Below are 15,841 nucleotides of genomic sequence, written 5' to 3'. Positions count from 1 at the left end.
TAAAAGCCAGAGAATCATGCCAGTTGGGGGCAAATTAGTCCAAATAATCCCACGTAGGTAAACGGCCCCAACGGGTTCGCCGACCCTTTTCCCGTGATATCTCCGGACCCTCCATCACTTCATCCAACGGCCACGTTTTCTCCTCTGACTCCCTCTCCACCCTCCCTCATGGCCTCATCCCCTACCCGCACTCCCAACCATATCTTCGCATACAAATATCCATGCGACATCCTACATCTGCCGTCCACGTTTTCTGAAATATTCACACATACTTTGAAAGATTTTTTAGTTCGCATATAAATTGTTATGCGAAGATCTGTACTTATCGCTCTCTATTTTCTTCCTTTGCATTCAAATATCTCGTTCCGTTGAGATCCCGGCCTCTGAGAGAAGTTCCCGCGAGAGTGAGGAGAAACTCTAACCCTAACCCTAACCCTAGGAGGAGTTCTCTTGGATCCATGGCGCACGAGGAGCTTCCGGTCCCGATCTACTCCTCCCTGGAGCCGGTCTACGGCGAGGGATCGCCGCTGGAGGAGGCGCAGATCCGGTTCCAGACGCTCAAGGCCAAGTTTGTCGAGCTCTTTGGCCAGGAGCCGGAGCTCTACGCTCGATCGCCGGGTAAGGTTCTTGATCCCCGATTCGCTTTCTTTGGAGCTGTTTCTGATTGGAAATCGGTGGTGGGGTTGGTCGGTTTTGATGAATTTCCGTGTTTTGGTTTGCAGGGAGGGTGAATCTGATAGGGGAGCACATTGATTACGAGGGGTACTCGGTGCTGCCGATGGCGATAAGGCATGACACGATCGTGGCGATCAGGAAGCACGATGCCGGGGAGCCGCAGAAGGTGCTCCGGATTGGGAATGTCAATGGAAAGTATTCCATGTGTACTTACCCTGCGGATCCTAATCAAGTGGGAATCTTTTCCCTTTGTTTCCTTTTTACTTGGTTTTATGTTGAAGAATTTGACATCGAGATATCGGATTTTCAGCTTTTCGATCTGTTTGGACGATTCAAGAACATTTGATTTTGCTTTTTCTCCAGATTTTTGTAGAATAATATGAATAGAGGATATAAAACTTCTAAATGATTGAACCGAAAGAATTTTGATAGGTGAGAATTTAAATATGCAGCGTGATAAGCTGGGCTGTAGCTCGGCGGTTGCACCTCTCCCGTTTTCAAGAAGGTTATCCGAAGTTTTTGAAATGGTAGTTGTTTGATGGGTTCCCTATATTAAAACAAAACTTGCATGGGTGATATTTTTAGAGAAGGCACACTTGAATGCTGAGGACTGTGCCAGGAAGAGGAAAATGTGGAATGGTTTCTGTACCTTCATCTTTTGTTGGATTTTTATGCTGTTGATTTATGTATTTTTATGTTTCTTTATTTTCATTAATTTTCAACTGTAAGCTTTTCTTCTCTATTAATTATGATGTGGACAGACAATGTGTTTTCTCATTATTGCAGGCAATTGATTTGAAGAACCACAAGTGGGGACATTATTTTATTTGCGGGTGAGGCACTATTCTCCATTGTTCTTTTTTCATGAAATAATTCGTCTCCTTAATTTAGCCGATGGAATGCCTTTTGTTTTTCTTGATTAATTGTAAGCAGTCTACCTTTAACTTTAGCATTATATAATATATACTCTGACTATTGATTGGTTGTATTCAAACAAGACCCCCTACATAATTCATCAATGTATGTGAATAGGTTAAATCAGTGGGTGTGAGGTTGTCGCCTTCTTAGGTGCTGAATCAATGAACTTTCCATTAAATCTCAAAGTTGCAGATTTCAGAAAACATGTTAGAGAAGCTAATTCAATAACTCTAACTATTGTTGGGAAACATGAAATGCATGTAACACTGAAAAATTATAGTTAAAAGTTGCAAAAATAAAATAATACACTCACTCTCACCTTCTATATTACACTTTAACATTTCTCTCCCACCAAAATGTAGTCCATACTTACAGAAGTTAACTTGTAGCAAAAGGAAGGCTATTTTTCCATCCTTATAGTGAAAGCAAATAAAATTCATTGGATTGCCTTTGGTCAATTGTTGATGGTTGAGTGGGGGTGGAGTTAGGGTGTCAAACTTGGAGTCTATGTACAATATGGTATACATATATGAACATTGTCCTATATATTTTAGATACAAAGACATCTTCAAAGAGTGGAAAAAAGACAATTACCCTTTGAAATGTTTTTATGAAATAAGAATACCTATTCTTATGTCCATTCTAGTGGGGTGATGGAATGGGCAGTTATGTAATCTGTAAAAGTCTAGAATGTCTATCAAGCATCTCTTAGCTAGAAGTTTATCTTTTGATGAAACACACTAACAACAACAACAACAACAACAATTTGCTGCCAGAATAAAGTTTTCTTCTTAACCAACATTTAACCAACATTGGGAGACTCCATTGCTCACAAGTTTAGCCCATGTTAAATTACATCACCAGAGTGAGTTGTCATTACCATCTCTTGTAATTTATGAATCTTGCCAATTAGAGAGAAATGTATAGTGATTCTGGATATGTTGGTGAGCAATGAACAGCAAGATAGCCTTTCAAAGTTGGAAAGTAAGAGAATGACCGTGAAGGTAAAAGGAAAAAACACATACATATTAATCAGCAGGGGGAGCTAATAGCATTGAAGGCAATACTAAATGATATCTTTGATGCATAGAAGACATGATCAAAAGCTCTATAGGGAGCCTTCACTAGTGCATCAACAATCAATTCATCTGTCTACATGCAAGAAATGGGAGGCCAAGAAAAAATAGATGCTAGGGAAAGGGAGGCGAATTAGTTAGAGGAGCGGGTTGGATGTTTGGGAAGTTACCATCAATGATGAAAAAGAAGTAGTGGTAGAGAAGTGGGCGGAAATGCTAAAAGAAAGTGACGTCATCTGAATCTCGTACTTGTTTAGAATCAAGAGTTAGCATTGTTACCCTTGATTCTCTAGACATTGTCCTAGAATGTCAAACATAGCAAATCATGATGTAAGCATGATCAACCATGTGTGTGGAAGATGGTTAAAACATATATTACCAAAGACAATTATTAGAATTCGAAGGATTTTAATGGTTTAAATATTAAGAAAAATTTGAATGCCTACTTGAATTTGCACTACCTACTTGATGGTATATGTAGGGCTAGAATCGTGTTGGGCCAAGTTGGGATTCACTTTTGCTTGGGCTTGGCCTGAGAAAAACTTTGCGAGCACTGATCCATGCCTGAGCTTGAAAAGATGTTTTAAGGTTCTCCTGGAGCCCAAACCTGAGCCAAGCTTGAAGCCCAACGAGGCTTGACCTAGTCAAGCTTGGTGGGGGGAGAAGGGAAGAGAGAGAGAGACAATCAAGTGGGAAGGGGGTTGGGGGCTGGTTGGAGATTGGGTGGGGAGAAAGGATTGAAGCCCAACGAGGCTTGACCCAGTCAAGCCTGGTGCGGGGAGAAGGGAAGAGAGAGAGGCAATTAAGTGGGAGGGGGGTTGGGGGTTGGTAGGAGATTGCGTGGGGAGAGAGGATTGGTTGGGGAGAGAGAGGGAGAGAAAATTGGAAAGGAAGAGAGGAGATTTGGTGGGGAAGGGGTTGAGGAGAGGGTGAGAGAGAGGAGAGTCGTTGAGAAGGGGGGTTGAGGGAAGAGAAAGTGATCGGATGGATAGAGAGAGAGAGAGAGAGAGAGAGAGAGAGAGAGAGAGAGGAAATCGAGTGGGAAGTGGAATGGGTGGGGGAGGGGAATCAGGCACTTGGCATTGGGCTTTACACTCGATTTCGAGCCATCTTCAGGCTTGGAGTTGGGCCCAACCCTAAACTGGATCTTGTCAGTGTGTGCCCAAAGCGTGACCACAAGCTAGCCTGGCTTGGTGGGCCTCTAGCTAGCCTTGGCCCATTTGTAGCCTTAGATGTATGTCACCATCAGGTTAACATCTATCCATAATTTGATTGAAGTAAGATGGAAATGATTGGCATTTGCTTAAGGATATGATGTTAATAAAAGCAAGTAGATCAATCTATTTCCATTCAAGCATAAATTTCTAGAAGTACATTCATCCAACACTAAAATTTGGCTAAGCCTAGTGTATTCTGAATGAATGAGAATGGGAGGGAACAAATGGAGGAGGCTTGGAAACTTTAGAGCATAAGCCAATTACAACCTAAGGAGAATGAAGTCTCCAATTAATTGAAAAAGGTGAATAAATATGAAATTAAAAGGAAAAATGAAATGATGGATGTAGTGATTAAGGATCTAAAACAGCTTTCCATTTTATAGATTTGTCCTAGAAAAGAATCATTATGAAGTATAATTTGTAAAGCCATTCTTATAAAGAAAATGTGTTTCACATTTAAATCAATGGTACATGTTATATTTAGTTTTGTTTTGTCACCATTATGACTTCCACATGACTGCACTTATAAAGCAGTGGGTGTATTGTACTTAACTTTTCATGTCATTTGTTGTGTATTTTAAGTTGTTTATAGATAATGGTACCTATAAGACTTGGGTCCAGTTACTTGACAAAACCTCTATCTGCAGGTACAAAGGGTTTTACGAGTTTGCTAAATCAAAAGGAATAGATGTTGGTGTACCTTTTGGCCTTGATGTTGTTGTTGACGGGATTGTTCCCACAGGTGCTGCTCTTCAGTTCTCATTTCTGATTTTCTAACTCATTATTAATGGTAAATGGTTATTGATATGTTCAATAGTTGTTGTTAACACCCTCCCGGCCACAGCACCAGGGAAGGGGCAATAGTGGTGTGCCTCCATCTGCAGCACGATATGTTCAACAGTTATGTTTTTTGTTGTCATTTAGGGTCTGGGTTATCAAGCTCTGCAGCATTTGTTTGCTCTGCCACAATTGCTATAATGGCTGTTTTCAGCAAGAATTTCCCCAAGGTAGTGCCCTTCAGGCATCATATTCTGCAAAAAATATGATGATTGATTAATTGCAGTTTATGCTGTTCAGAAATCTTATCTAATTTATTATATTGGTTGTTTCTTCTAACTACTTCTTGAATATCTCTTTTTCCAAAATTAAATCTATGGCTTTATACATTTTTCAATTCTTTTCCTCGGAAATCAAAATTTGGGCAAATTTGTCTCTTATCCTGATGGGTTAGGTGTGTACGTCTGGGGACGACTGCTATTTTGTACGTCTGGTAACTTAGCTTCTCCTTTACAGCTGTGGTCTATTGAGTTTCATCTGAAATGTAATTCTTGCAGGCAGCACAATTGTGAAGTTTACAACTCCTATCATTAAAATATTTTGTTCACAATTGTAGTCAAATTTCGGGTTGCTAAACTATTTAATTGCAAATCCACCATTGATACTGTCACTAACAGCTAATGACACATCAACAGATAACTCAGTAATACATTTGATCAAGTCAGCTCATGGCTGGCTTTCTGCCAAATGGTTTGTATGTCAGTTTAAATAGTTATTCTTTTTATTTTTCTTATGTTATATTTGTGCATCTACGATCTAAACATTCTACACTAGAACTTAGGAAACTGGGTTCTAATCTTTAGTCCAATACGTTCAATGTATCTTTAGCAAAATATTAACTTAGAAGCAACTGCAGGAATATGAACTGCTTAAACAACAACCGTATTGACATGCTGTCACCAACACAACACATAATGTGTATAAGTTATCTTGTGCGAATTGGATTAAGTACATAGGCTAGTATTTGTAACTTGATGGTTGATAAATAAAAGCTGAATGATAATAGTTTCATGAGAACCTTAAATTTTCATGCATTTGCCTCGAGCTTGGCATCTATGCTGAATGTCCTTAAATTTGATCATTATCTTCACTTTTTACACCTGTACATTGAAATCTAACATGACAGTAAAAAGGTTGTGGAATGTTCTGTAAGTTGGTATAATATTGGTGAATGATAAATATGGGGCTTTGGTGATGAGCCTGGTCAATTTTTTTACTTAAAAGAAAATCTAAAGTATATATTTTGCTAGCATTAATCTCATTTACTCTTTTGCAGAAAGAAATTGCTCAACTTACATGTGAATGTGAACGCCATATTGGAACGCAATCTGGAGGCATGGACCAGGTGAAATAGCTATGTTCACATCGACCTTTGCCCATAATTTTTTCTAAAGTTATGTCAATTTCCTTTTTGAAGAAAATAATGTGTGTATACATGACTTAGACCGTTAAATTTGTGAATTCCGTTGATTGAATTTGATAGTGATTAATTTGTTTAATGGATCTATCTTTTAACCATTTCAAATTGTGAGCAAATTGTAGTTTAAGGTATAACAAAGCAAAACCATTTTTCTCAACTCTAGGTTGTGGAACACATTTTCGCTCGTATGGCTGTATATTACTACTTGCAAATGATTTACATTGCTTGTCTATACCATCTTTAGGATGCATGCTCGAAACTTCAATTGTACTTATCGAGTGTTATAAGAATATACTTGGCTTTGGTAAGGGTGGAAATTTTTGACCTGACCTGTCAACCTGATCGCAAATGACCCACACTAAGTAGGTTTGAGTTTGACATAAATGAATTTGGGCCATAAATGAGTCAACCTGCCTAGACCTATTTATTAAACGGCTTGTGTTCAAGTTTAGACCTTTGACCCATTTAACCCATTTTGACCTATTTAATAATTAGGTTGGATCATAACCTAACCTGTTTATCCTGTTTAAGATATGTTTTAACTTGACTTGTTTAACCCATTTAAATCCATTTAATCCATTAAAAACCCACTTAACCTTTTAACCCAGTTAATCCGATATGACATGTTTAGTAAACAGGTTATGCGGGTCGGATTGGGCTACTTATTTAATAAATAGGTTAGGTTCAGATTTGCATTTTTGATATGTTTAATTAACTGCTCAGGTTCGAGTTGACAAATTTTGATCCAACTTGCATTCATCCCAACCCGTATCTGACTGGACCTGCCCGGATTGCCATGCCTAGGTTTCAGAGATCATATATCCACTAGATTAGTAGACTTATTGTTGGTTTGTAACATTCACTACATGTTTGCTAATATCTCTATATGTCATGAGCATAATTAAGTTGGATTTTAAGCTTAATTTTTATCATGAATCCAGTTTATATAACTTCCATATAAATGCGAAATTTGAAACAGTCAGAACTTGTGGTCACTTTTTTGATTTTTGCATGGCTTGTGGTTAAGCAACACTGTAAAACTTGAATAGCTGTTGCTTGCAGGGAGACATATAAACCATGGTATCGGGCCTGCAGAACCCTTATACTGCTTATATATTCTATTGGATGTTATGCTCATTTTCTTTCAGGACCATCTTTTACTGCTACAAAGCCATGATATAAATGCTAAATTAAAATAGTCATGTACTCATAATGAGGGAGGATCACAGTTTTTGGTTTTTAACTACATCCTATATTTTAGCTGTATAGTAACTTTGCCATAACCATCCTGTGTCAATATAGTTTTTTCTTAATCCAGTTTGATAATACTTAATCCGTCTTAGATAAAATGAGACTCTTGTAATGTTGTGCTTTCTTGTTCTTTTATCACTAGTTTCAAGAAACAGTTCTTGCGTTACTCGCATGCAGAATATTGAAAAGGGAGCATGGTTCTTGTTCCAGTCTATTTGTTATTTCTTTACCGCATGGCTTTTGCATGTCTTTAATTTTGGAATATATGTTTTTTTTGCCAATAATGAAGTCCCTTTATTAGTCTTTGTATCATCTTGTTTGACAGGCGATCTCTGTCATGGCCAAAACTGGATTTGCTGAGTTAATAGATTTCAATCCTATCCGTGCAAGTGATGTGCAATTACCTGCTGGTGGTACTTTTGTAATTGCGCATTCGCTGGCAGAATCTCAGAAGGCAGTGACAGCTGCAACAAATTATAATAACCGTGTTGTAGAATGCCGCTTGGCTGCCGTAAGTTCCCATCCCCTTTTCTTGTGGAGACAGAAATCTTAAAGTTAAATTGAATGGCATTCCCAAAATTATGTTATGATATGTCACGTGATTTATTGTTTTTAATTTTGTTGGAATAGGGAACTGAACATGTAGAAAATGATTCTGCTTTCTTCAGACAAGATTTCCATATAATTGATGTAGCTGTAATTTTTATACTAATGAAACCTTGATATCGTATTTGTTAAAGCCAGGTATGGACTTAGTCATTATTTATACGTTAAGAAATGTTTACATCATATAGAATACAAACAAAACCATAACACACAAACCTTGTCCTGCCTATTTATAGTTGGCTTTTCACAGAACGTTTCTTTCATTCTTTGCCATTTTGTCTTTGTCCATCTATAATGCTACTCCAACCTTGCTATGGCCTAGAAAAGCAGATGGGCTGCCCTACTTTGGTGATGGGAAACTATTTTCATCACCCTAGTTGGGGTTTGTAGGATGTTTTTACACTGACATAGGTGTGTCACCTTTCATATGTGGGATCTCACATGCTCTGATGACTTTAATATTTTTAAAATTTTTAGACAGTTCACTATTTTGAGAAACATAGATGTTTTCTGTTTTCAGCAAACCCAATGCATTTTTTTCCTCCTTTCTTTTCTTTTAATTTGGATGAAATGATTTTGCTATCTACTAGCCTGTTACAATCGTCACACATTTTTTAAAAGATATTGTTATTTTCTCCATAGCTTGATCCTTCTTTTTATCTATCATTTGCCTCTGCTACTTGTTTGTAACCCTACAACAATTGAACTGAATATTCGTTCACCAAGTTTTGGCCAATTCAAATCTTGTTGTCCCTTTGGCCAAGTGGAGGACTGCACATAGAATGCAGATGGAATATGAGCAAGATTATGGCGGGTTAAGGAGAACGGAAATAAATATCAATCCAAAAATTTCAGGGAGATTATCATTATTTGAAGGGTTAAGGAGAACGGAAATAAATATCAATCCAAAATTTCAGGGAGATTATCATTATTTGAAAAAAAATTAGTTAACAATATCAATTGGGTGGTGAATGGCATGGGCTGGTCTGTTCACTTAGAAGAAACAGAGGGTGGGAGCTGCATTTGCTTGGAAAAAAAGGAAATACTCTGGCATTTGTCCTGCAATGGTAACTTAAACATAAAATTGCTGCCTTTTTTTCCTTGTAATATAACATTTGAATTTTGAAGGAGGATGTATCCCCCTGGCTACCAGTACCACAAAAAAAGAAGAAGAAAGGAATAGAAAAGAAGTTGTGGTCACATATAATTCGGTAACTATGGTTACCAGAATTGCTTTGTTTGAAACTGCCATATAACTTATGCGAAAAATGCTTGCATGGAGAAAGGCCATTCATCTCCAAATTTTATTTATTTAATTTTAAATAGTTGAAAAGTAATTATTGTTCTTAACATACGACCTGTTTCTGTTTTGGCATTTTAATGTACGTACGAATTACCTTGACCTCGAACTATATTCGTGGCCGCAACTAAAGCTTTATAGAGTATGCACCATGGTACCATTTACATGGAATTTTTCACTGCCCCTCATGTGTTTTTTTCTTTTGTGTGTCTCATTTTTGGCTCAAAATATTCTTATTCTTACTCTATTTTGTTTGTTTACCCCTTCAATAATAGTGATTTCCTTAACTTGCAGATTGTTCTCGCCATAAAGCTAGGAATGAAACCAGCTGAAGCAATCTCCAATGTGAAGACTCTATCTGATGTTGAAGGGATGTGTGTCAAATTTGCTGATAGCCATGGATATTCTGATCCTGGAGTGGCTGTTAAGGTATTGTGCCATTGTTGGTCTATTATTCTTGCACTTTTTCTATAATCTTAGTCATACATAGTCCATGAATTTTGGGTTCATGAGAACTATTTTTCCAATAAGTAATAATTGCTGCTAAAGAAGAGACTAGTCTTGTAGCTTATAGGAGTTATACGTGTGTGCCAATAATGTAGCAAAGGCCTTGTTCGTTTACTAAAATGAATTTAAGTTTTAATAAAGGATCATGTCTTACAGTTAAGTCAATGGGAACTACTTGAGTTTCCCTATACAAGTAACATTCTCATGCTGAAGGAATTGAAAGATGGCCAGGTCACCAACACTTCAGGGTTGGTTCCCAAGTTAAAAAAATGCCTAAATTTGATGGCTTAAAATAAAATATTAGTCATGGCTTCATGAATTCAGTGAGATTCTCATGCCAAAATGTTTAGTTATTAAAAAAAAAAAAACATGCAAAAAATTAACAATCTAGTATGAGGCCTAGTAAAAAATTGACATGGCTAATAAAGGAACATAGTGACTCTGTATGATATAATTTGTGACTAGAAGTGTGTAAGTGGAACCCAATGTGCACAACTCCAATTAATGATAAATGTTTATTATTAGAAAAAAAAAAGAAAAAAGCTTCTCATGCCAAAATGTTTAGTTACTTTGAAAAAAAAGACATGCAAAAAATTAAGAATCCAGTATAGGTCCTTGTAAAGAGTTGACATTGGCTAAAGGAGGAATGTAGTTACTCTATGATGTAATTTGTAATTAGAAGTGTGTATGCACATGAAGTGGAGCCCAATGTGCAAAACAATGACCAATTAACCATAAAGGTCAAATCTTGCTTCCAATTATTTGATATTAAATTTGTGAGTCTTCATTCACCAATTATTCATAACAATATCTACCTCTGGGGCCATAGCAAGTCTTCCAATTGCTTGCTCACAACATTCATTTGTCTAACCTATAGCCTTCCCTAACTCCAACGCATATTTGAGCACTTCTTTATACTGGAATCTTCTCGAGTCTTCAGTGGGCATGTTGTCAGGTATTATAGCACTGCTAGCATTACATCAAAAAATAGGGATGCTAGCATAGCATTCTTTGCCATGCCAGAACCAAAATGTAAAAAGAATTGAAATCCCTATAATTAGAGAGTTATTAAAAAGATGATGTATGTAGTGCTGACCCTATGTTGGTTGATTCTGGCCTGACAGGGTATATGCTGGTTTGCATGGACCAGCATGATCCCACTTAACCATGCATGCCTTACTATATAGAACTATAAACCGTTATTTTGCCCTTGCTTTATGCACTTTCTACGTCCCTAATATACGTAATCTTCACTATATTATTATTGTTTTCTAATGCACTCATTCTTCACTAAATGCTTCCTAGTTTTATGACACCCACATCTCATTTGAGCTACATTTATCCTGTTTAATTAGGCCCTCTTTTTTCTCCATATCCAAGATATAAAAAATTTTAATTGGTGCTGCTCCTCTAATGCAAAATATTTTCCATGTAAGCTATACAGAATAAGAAAACTATCTAGATGACATTCTGTTTCCGCAGTTCTTTTGTCTTTCTGAAATTCTGTGAATTTTGCAGTATCCCCCTAGTTTAGCTTGGAGAATTATCTCCTCAACAATTTAAAGGTTTCCGAGATTCCCTTCTGCCCTATGATTAGCTTTTATGTTCTTATTTTGTTTTCTAGAGTTTAATTTATATTCTCATCACATTACACAGGAACTACTGAAAGAGGAGCCTTACACTGCTGAAGATGTCGAGAAGGTCACTGGAGAAAGTCTTACCACCATTTTTGCAGACTCTCCAACTTCGTTAGATGTTTTAAGAGCTGCTAAGCATTTTAAGTTGTTTCAGGTAATTTTGAATTTTATTTGTGTCATGTATGTTTTATAATGTGCATGTTCCTAGCTTGTTAGGTCTTGCTCAATTAACTCAAATTTTGAGATGAATCCTTAGTTCATTGAAATGAGATAGTGCATGCAGATTTCTCTTTTCTCAACACAAGTGCATAGTAGAAGACAACAGAAAATAACAGTAATCAGGTAGCCCAAAATTTATTGAGTGTACTAGGGTTGTGACCAAGGATTCAAATATCAATGTACAGATCATACTTATCACTGTCTGATATGTATGGGATCAGCATGGGCTGGTACCTGTTAGTTCAAATGTTCAAAGGGGAAAAGGAAAAAGTGTAAGGTATGGGAGGATGCAGGTAGGTTCAAGGTAGTACATGTTGATTCACCTACAAGACCGTTCCAAGGGGTGTCATGTGCTGGTCCCCAACGGATATGGTACATTCAGAGTGGTATGGGTCCAGTATGGGCAGTACATTTATCCATGGTTTTGACTGCCTATGTCATGTCGGAACTCCGAAGTGCAGATAACTGATTCCTTTTCCATCATAACACTTATGAATGCAACTAGTGGGTTCTTGAGCATTTGACATGATGGTGCTATCAAACTTCAACAAGCACAAGTGGATCGAACTGAAACCAAAATTACCTCATGAAATTTTATAAGTTACTGATTCTTGTACTTGACTACTCAGACATGTTAGGCTTCCTTTGGTATTCCATTCTTCATCCTAAAAGTTATCTATATTTGGGACTTTGCTTGGTTTTTGCCCTTGCTGCCTTTATATTAAACCTTGCATTCAACCCCAGATGCCGTTACATAATTGGTAAGTTAGGTCATTTTGGACGTATTCAAGCTTTTGGGTGCTTTTTGCTACATCTGTTGCTTACTTTATATGAAACTGTAATTAAAGCCAAGAGTTTTCCTTTGTGGGTTATCATCTGTTGCCCCTTCCTTTTTCTTGGTTATTTTCTCTGTGCATTCTGTTGCTTTATGATGATGATTCTTGAAATGGGGAGTTGCACGACTTGACAAAACAATATTAACATGTTGTATAGAATAAAGAAAGTAGGATTTTACATTTATGAATTCTGGCATAATTTTTGTTCTCTGTTATGTTTGAACTACTGTTTATAGCTAGAGTTCATGGGTATGTTGGAGATTTATAAGTTGGTAATTATTTGCCGTATGTTGCATATCATATGGAGATAAGAAGATAATTTGAAGCAACTTTTTGTTCATTGAAGTTGAATTTTGTGGACTTGAGTTTGAATGTCTCACTTTCACAGCCATGTTGAAAAGGCAGACTTGTGGTTCTCAAATTGATTTCTTTTGGGTATTAATCTGGTTAGGCAGAATTTCTTTCAGTCTTGAGTATCTGATTCATTTCCATGTATATTGTTTCAGCGTGCCTCCCATGTTTACTCCGAGGCAAAGCGTGTTCATGTATTTAGGGACACCGTCTTATCAAAACTCAGGTGAGCTCTTCTACTTTCAATCTGACATCTTCACGCATCCTTTGGCAAATGTTCTGGGCTTGTTCTCTTAAATCAAAGTCTTCTTTCTGTTATTATGTGAATTCCTGAACACTATAAACTACTCCATTCTGTCTATGACTTTTAATTATACTTGAATTATATTATAATTTAATTGGGGTATATATTCGTCTCAGAATTTACATGATGATGCCAGTGATATAAGCGAAACTAAATTGTCAGCTATACTTTGTCATGGCCCTCATTTGGTTATTTTCTGATGATATAGCCACATAGTTTGCTTCTATCTTATTTATGTTAGTAGGACTAAAATGTTTTAGCTGCCTTCTACTTCAATCTCTTTTTCTCTACTAGTTTTCTTGTTGTTTCAAAATTCCTGGATATTTTATGGTTTTTGCCGATTACTACAAAATTGGATTGTTCTTGGGAGCAATGCTGAATTCCAATGAAAGCTGACATGTTGTTAGCAAGATTTTGCATGATATGCATGAAGAGTTCAGTTTGATCTGTGTAGGTTCTACCATTTCAATTCAGGATAGTGTTTTTGAGACATGAATGATCCGACTTATGCCTCTTCCAGGGTGATGACTTCTTATTAATTAATTCACTTGGATTGCATACCACAAAATCATAAACTGCTGAATAATTTGACTGTAAGCAACAAGCTGTCCACCATATTTGCAGAATCATTCAATGGTTGCTCATGATGTTTTTTGGAATGATGGCAACAGAACACCAAAGAAGCACTCTCCGATTTGTTTATCCTTATTTGGTTCCATAAACTATGCATCAATCCATCTCTTCATTCTTATTTATAATAAATTTAGGTTGGTTATAATGGTTACTATTGGCCCACGGCTCATTACAAAGCAACTACTGAAATTACATTCATATATTTTTCAGTACTTCCACTAAAAATTTTATATCGTCTACATATTTTCAGTTGGATTTATTTTCAAACCCATTATTATAATATGTTATGATTATCGAATGATGCTTTGTACTTCATCAGCAAAGGATATATATGCTGCTTCATGTGATACTGTTGCAAACAAGAACATGACCATAGGAGATATGTGTAGTATAGAAGTTACTTCCCAAGTTATGTCCTGCATTATTTGGTGTGATCGGACAGGACAGTTAAGTACCAAAATCATTTCTTTTTTCTGATGTCGTTTCCTGTATGCTACATTAATCAAAATCGCAAGTTATTTGAAATTTATTGAGAATAATTTTTTTTCTTATGAAATTCAATAATACAATCTGAAATTTATCCAATTTGTAGTGACGAGGACATGCTTAAAAAACTTGGTGACCTGATGAATGAGAGCCACTATAGTTGCAGTGTACTTTATGAGTGCAGGTATGGTCAATCTACATACATCTCCCCTCTAATGCTGGGACAGCAATATGTTGTGGATGTCACCTTGTAATATGCCTTGCAACTGTCTGTTACTCAACCTTGATTAAATTACATAATTTATTATATTTTACCAGCATCCTAATCAGTTTTTTTCAACAGCTGCCCAGAATTGGAGGAACTTGTAAAGATTTGTCGGGACAATGGAGCACTTGGTGCAAGACTTACAGGTGCTGGATGGGGTGGCTGTGCAGTTGCTTTAGTTAAAGAAAGCCTTGTCCCTCAGTTCATTCTTAATTTAAAGGTCAGTTACCTGACACTGATTAAATGACACTAATTTTTAACAGCAATAGACTACTGATAACAGTTATGTGAAACACAAATTCTATAAGAAGACACAGTATACTAATTACTGAACTATTGTAATTGCTATGTAGATATTTTCTCATATGGTTTGTTCTGAAACTCTGTATTGGTCATCAGTTGGAGCTAGTGTTATTATTGTTATTATTGTTATTGGTTCACTTCTCCATGTGTCTTTATAATGCATTGTATGGTATATTAAATTGTATCAAAGAAATTCTTAATTACGGTGATTAATCCCGTACTTCATACTGCCAAAGATCTCTTCCCTGATTCAGGAAATAATCTAGAAATATTCAATTGCCATTGCCTGTAAACTAGCACCAATTTTTTGTAAATGGGTCAGACTAAATGACCCCATCCTTAACCCGCGGCAAATTATTTTTCATTAACATTCTTTTGTTAATACTCTTGTTCTTCGAGTAATATTTTAACATTGGTAGAGGTCTGTAACTTACCGTTGAAAGAGTTTTCCTGGGAAGATATCTTGCATGTTATGAAAAATATATGATTTACAAACTCTTTTTATGGTACAAACCACAAAGCGGAATGTAATAGTCTCCATCTTGTTTTGTACAAGTTCATTTTGTAATTGCAAATAGATCCTGTATAGATTAATATCTATTATTACTCTCGCCTAAATGGAAGATTTGTTTGTTGCAGGAAAAATTCTACCACTTGAGGATCGACAGGGGTGTCATTAACAAGAATGACCTTGGCCTTTATGTATTTGCATCAAAGCCATCGAGTGGTGCAGCAGTATTGAAGTTTTAGATTCTCTTTCTGATTTTCATGTTTTCCTTTCTCCCAATAAGAAACTAACGGTGATTGATATCTAAGCTCTCATTTACCAGAATAAATACAAGTGCAACTGATAACCTTCTGTACATAGTAATGTTGCTGAATTTCTCATTAGTGATCCAGGTTTTCACAAGGCTATTACGCACGACGTTTTGCATGCTATTACACAACTGGAAATTCTCGAACATGCTTTTAATGCTCCTTCCGGAATACATGCTAATCT

General features: G+C 36.6%; 1 protein-coding gene across 1 annotated transcript; it reads left to right on the top strand.

Annotated features, from left to right (window-relative positions):
• Window positions 1-344: 344 nt before the first annotated feature.
• LOC103721022 (galactokinase) lies at window positions 345-15,718 on the top strand. Its single transcript, XM_008811046.4, has 13 exons — window positions 345-618; window positions 723-907; window positions 1,462-1,508; window positions 4,534-4,628; window positions 4,811-4,893; window positions 6,000-6,068; window positions 7,720-7,905; window positions 9,595-9,729; window positions 11,464-11,598; window positions 13,006-13,076; window positions 14,380-14,457; window positions 14,617-14,758; window positions 15,481-15,718. The coding sequence occupies exons 1-13, from the start codon at window positions 459-461 to the stop codon at window positions 15,589-15,591; spliced, it is 1,497 nt and encodes a 498-aa protein (XP_008809268.2). The 5' UTR covers window positions 345-458; the 3' UTR covers window positions 15,592-15,718.
• The last annotated feature ends 123 nt before the right edge of the window (window positions 15,719-15,841 follow it).

Source organism: Phoenix dactylifera, chromosome 1, assembly GCF_009389715.1.
Source record: "Phoenix dactylifera cultivar Barhee BC4 chromosome 1, palm_55x_up_171113_PBpolish2nd_filt_p, whole genome shotgun sequence".
Taxonomy (NCBI): Eukaryota; Viridiplantae; Streptophyta; class Magnoliopsida; order Arecales; family Arecaceae; genus Phoenix; species Phoenix dactylifera.
The sequence above is the reverse complement of the archived record's forward strand: the minus strand, read 5'-3'. Positions and strand labels throughout refer to the sequence as shown.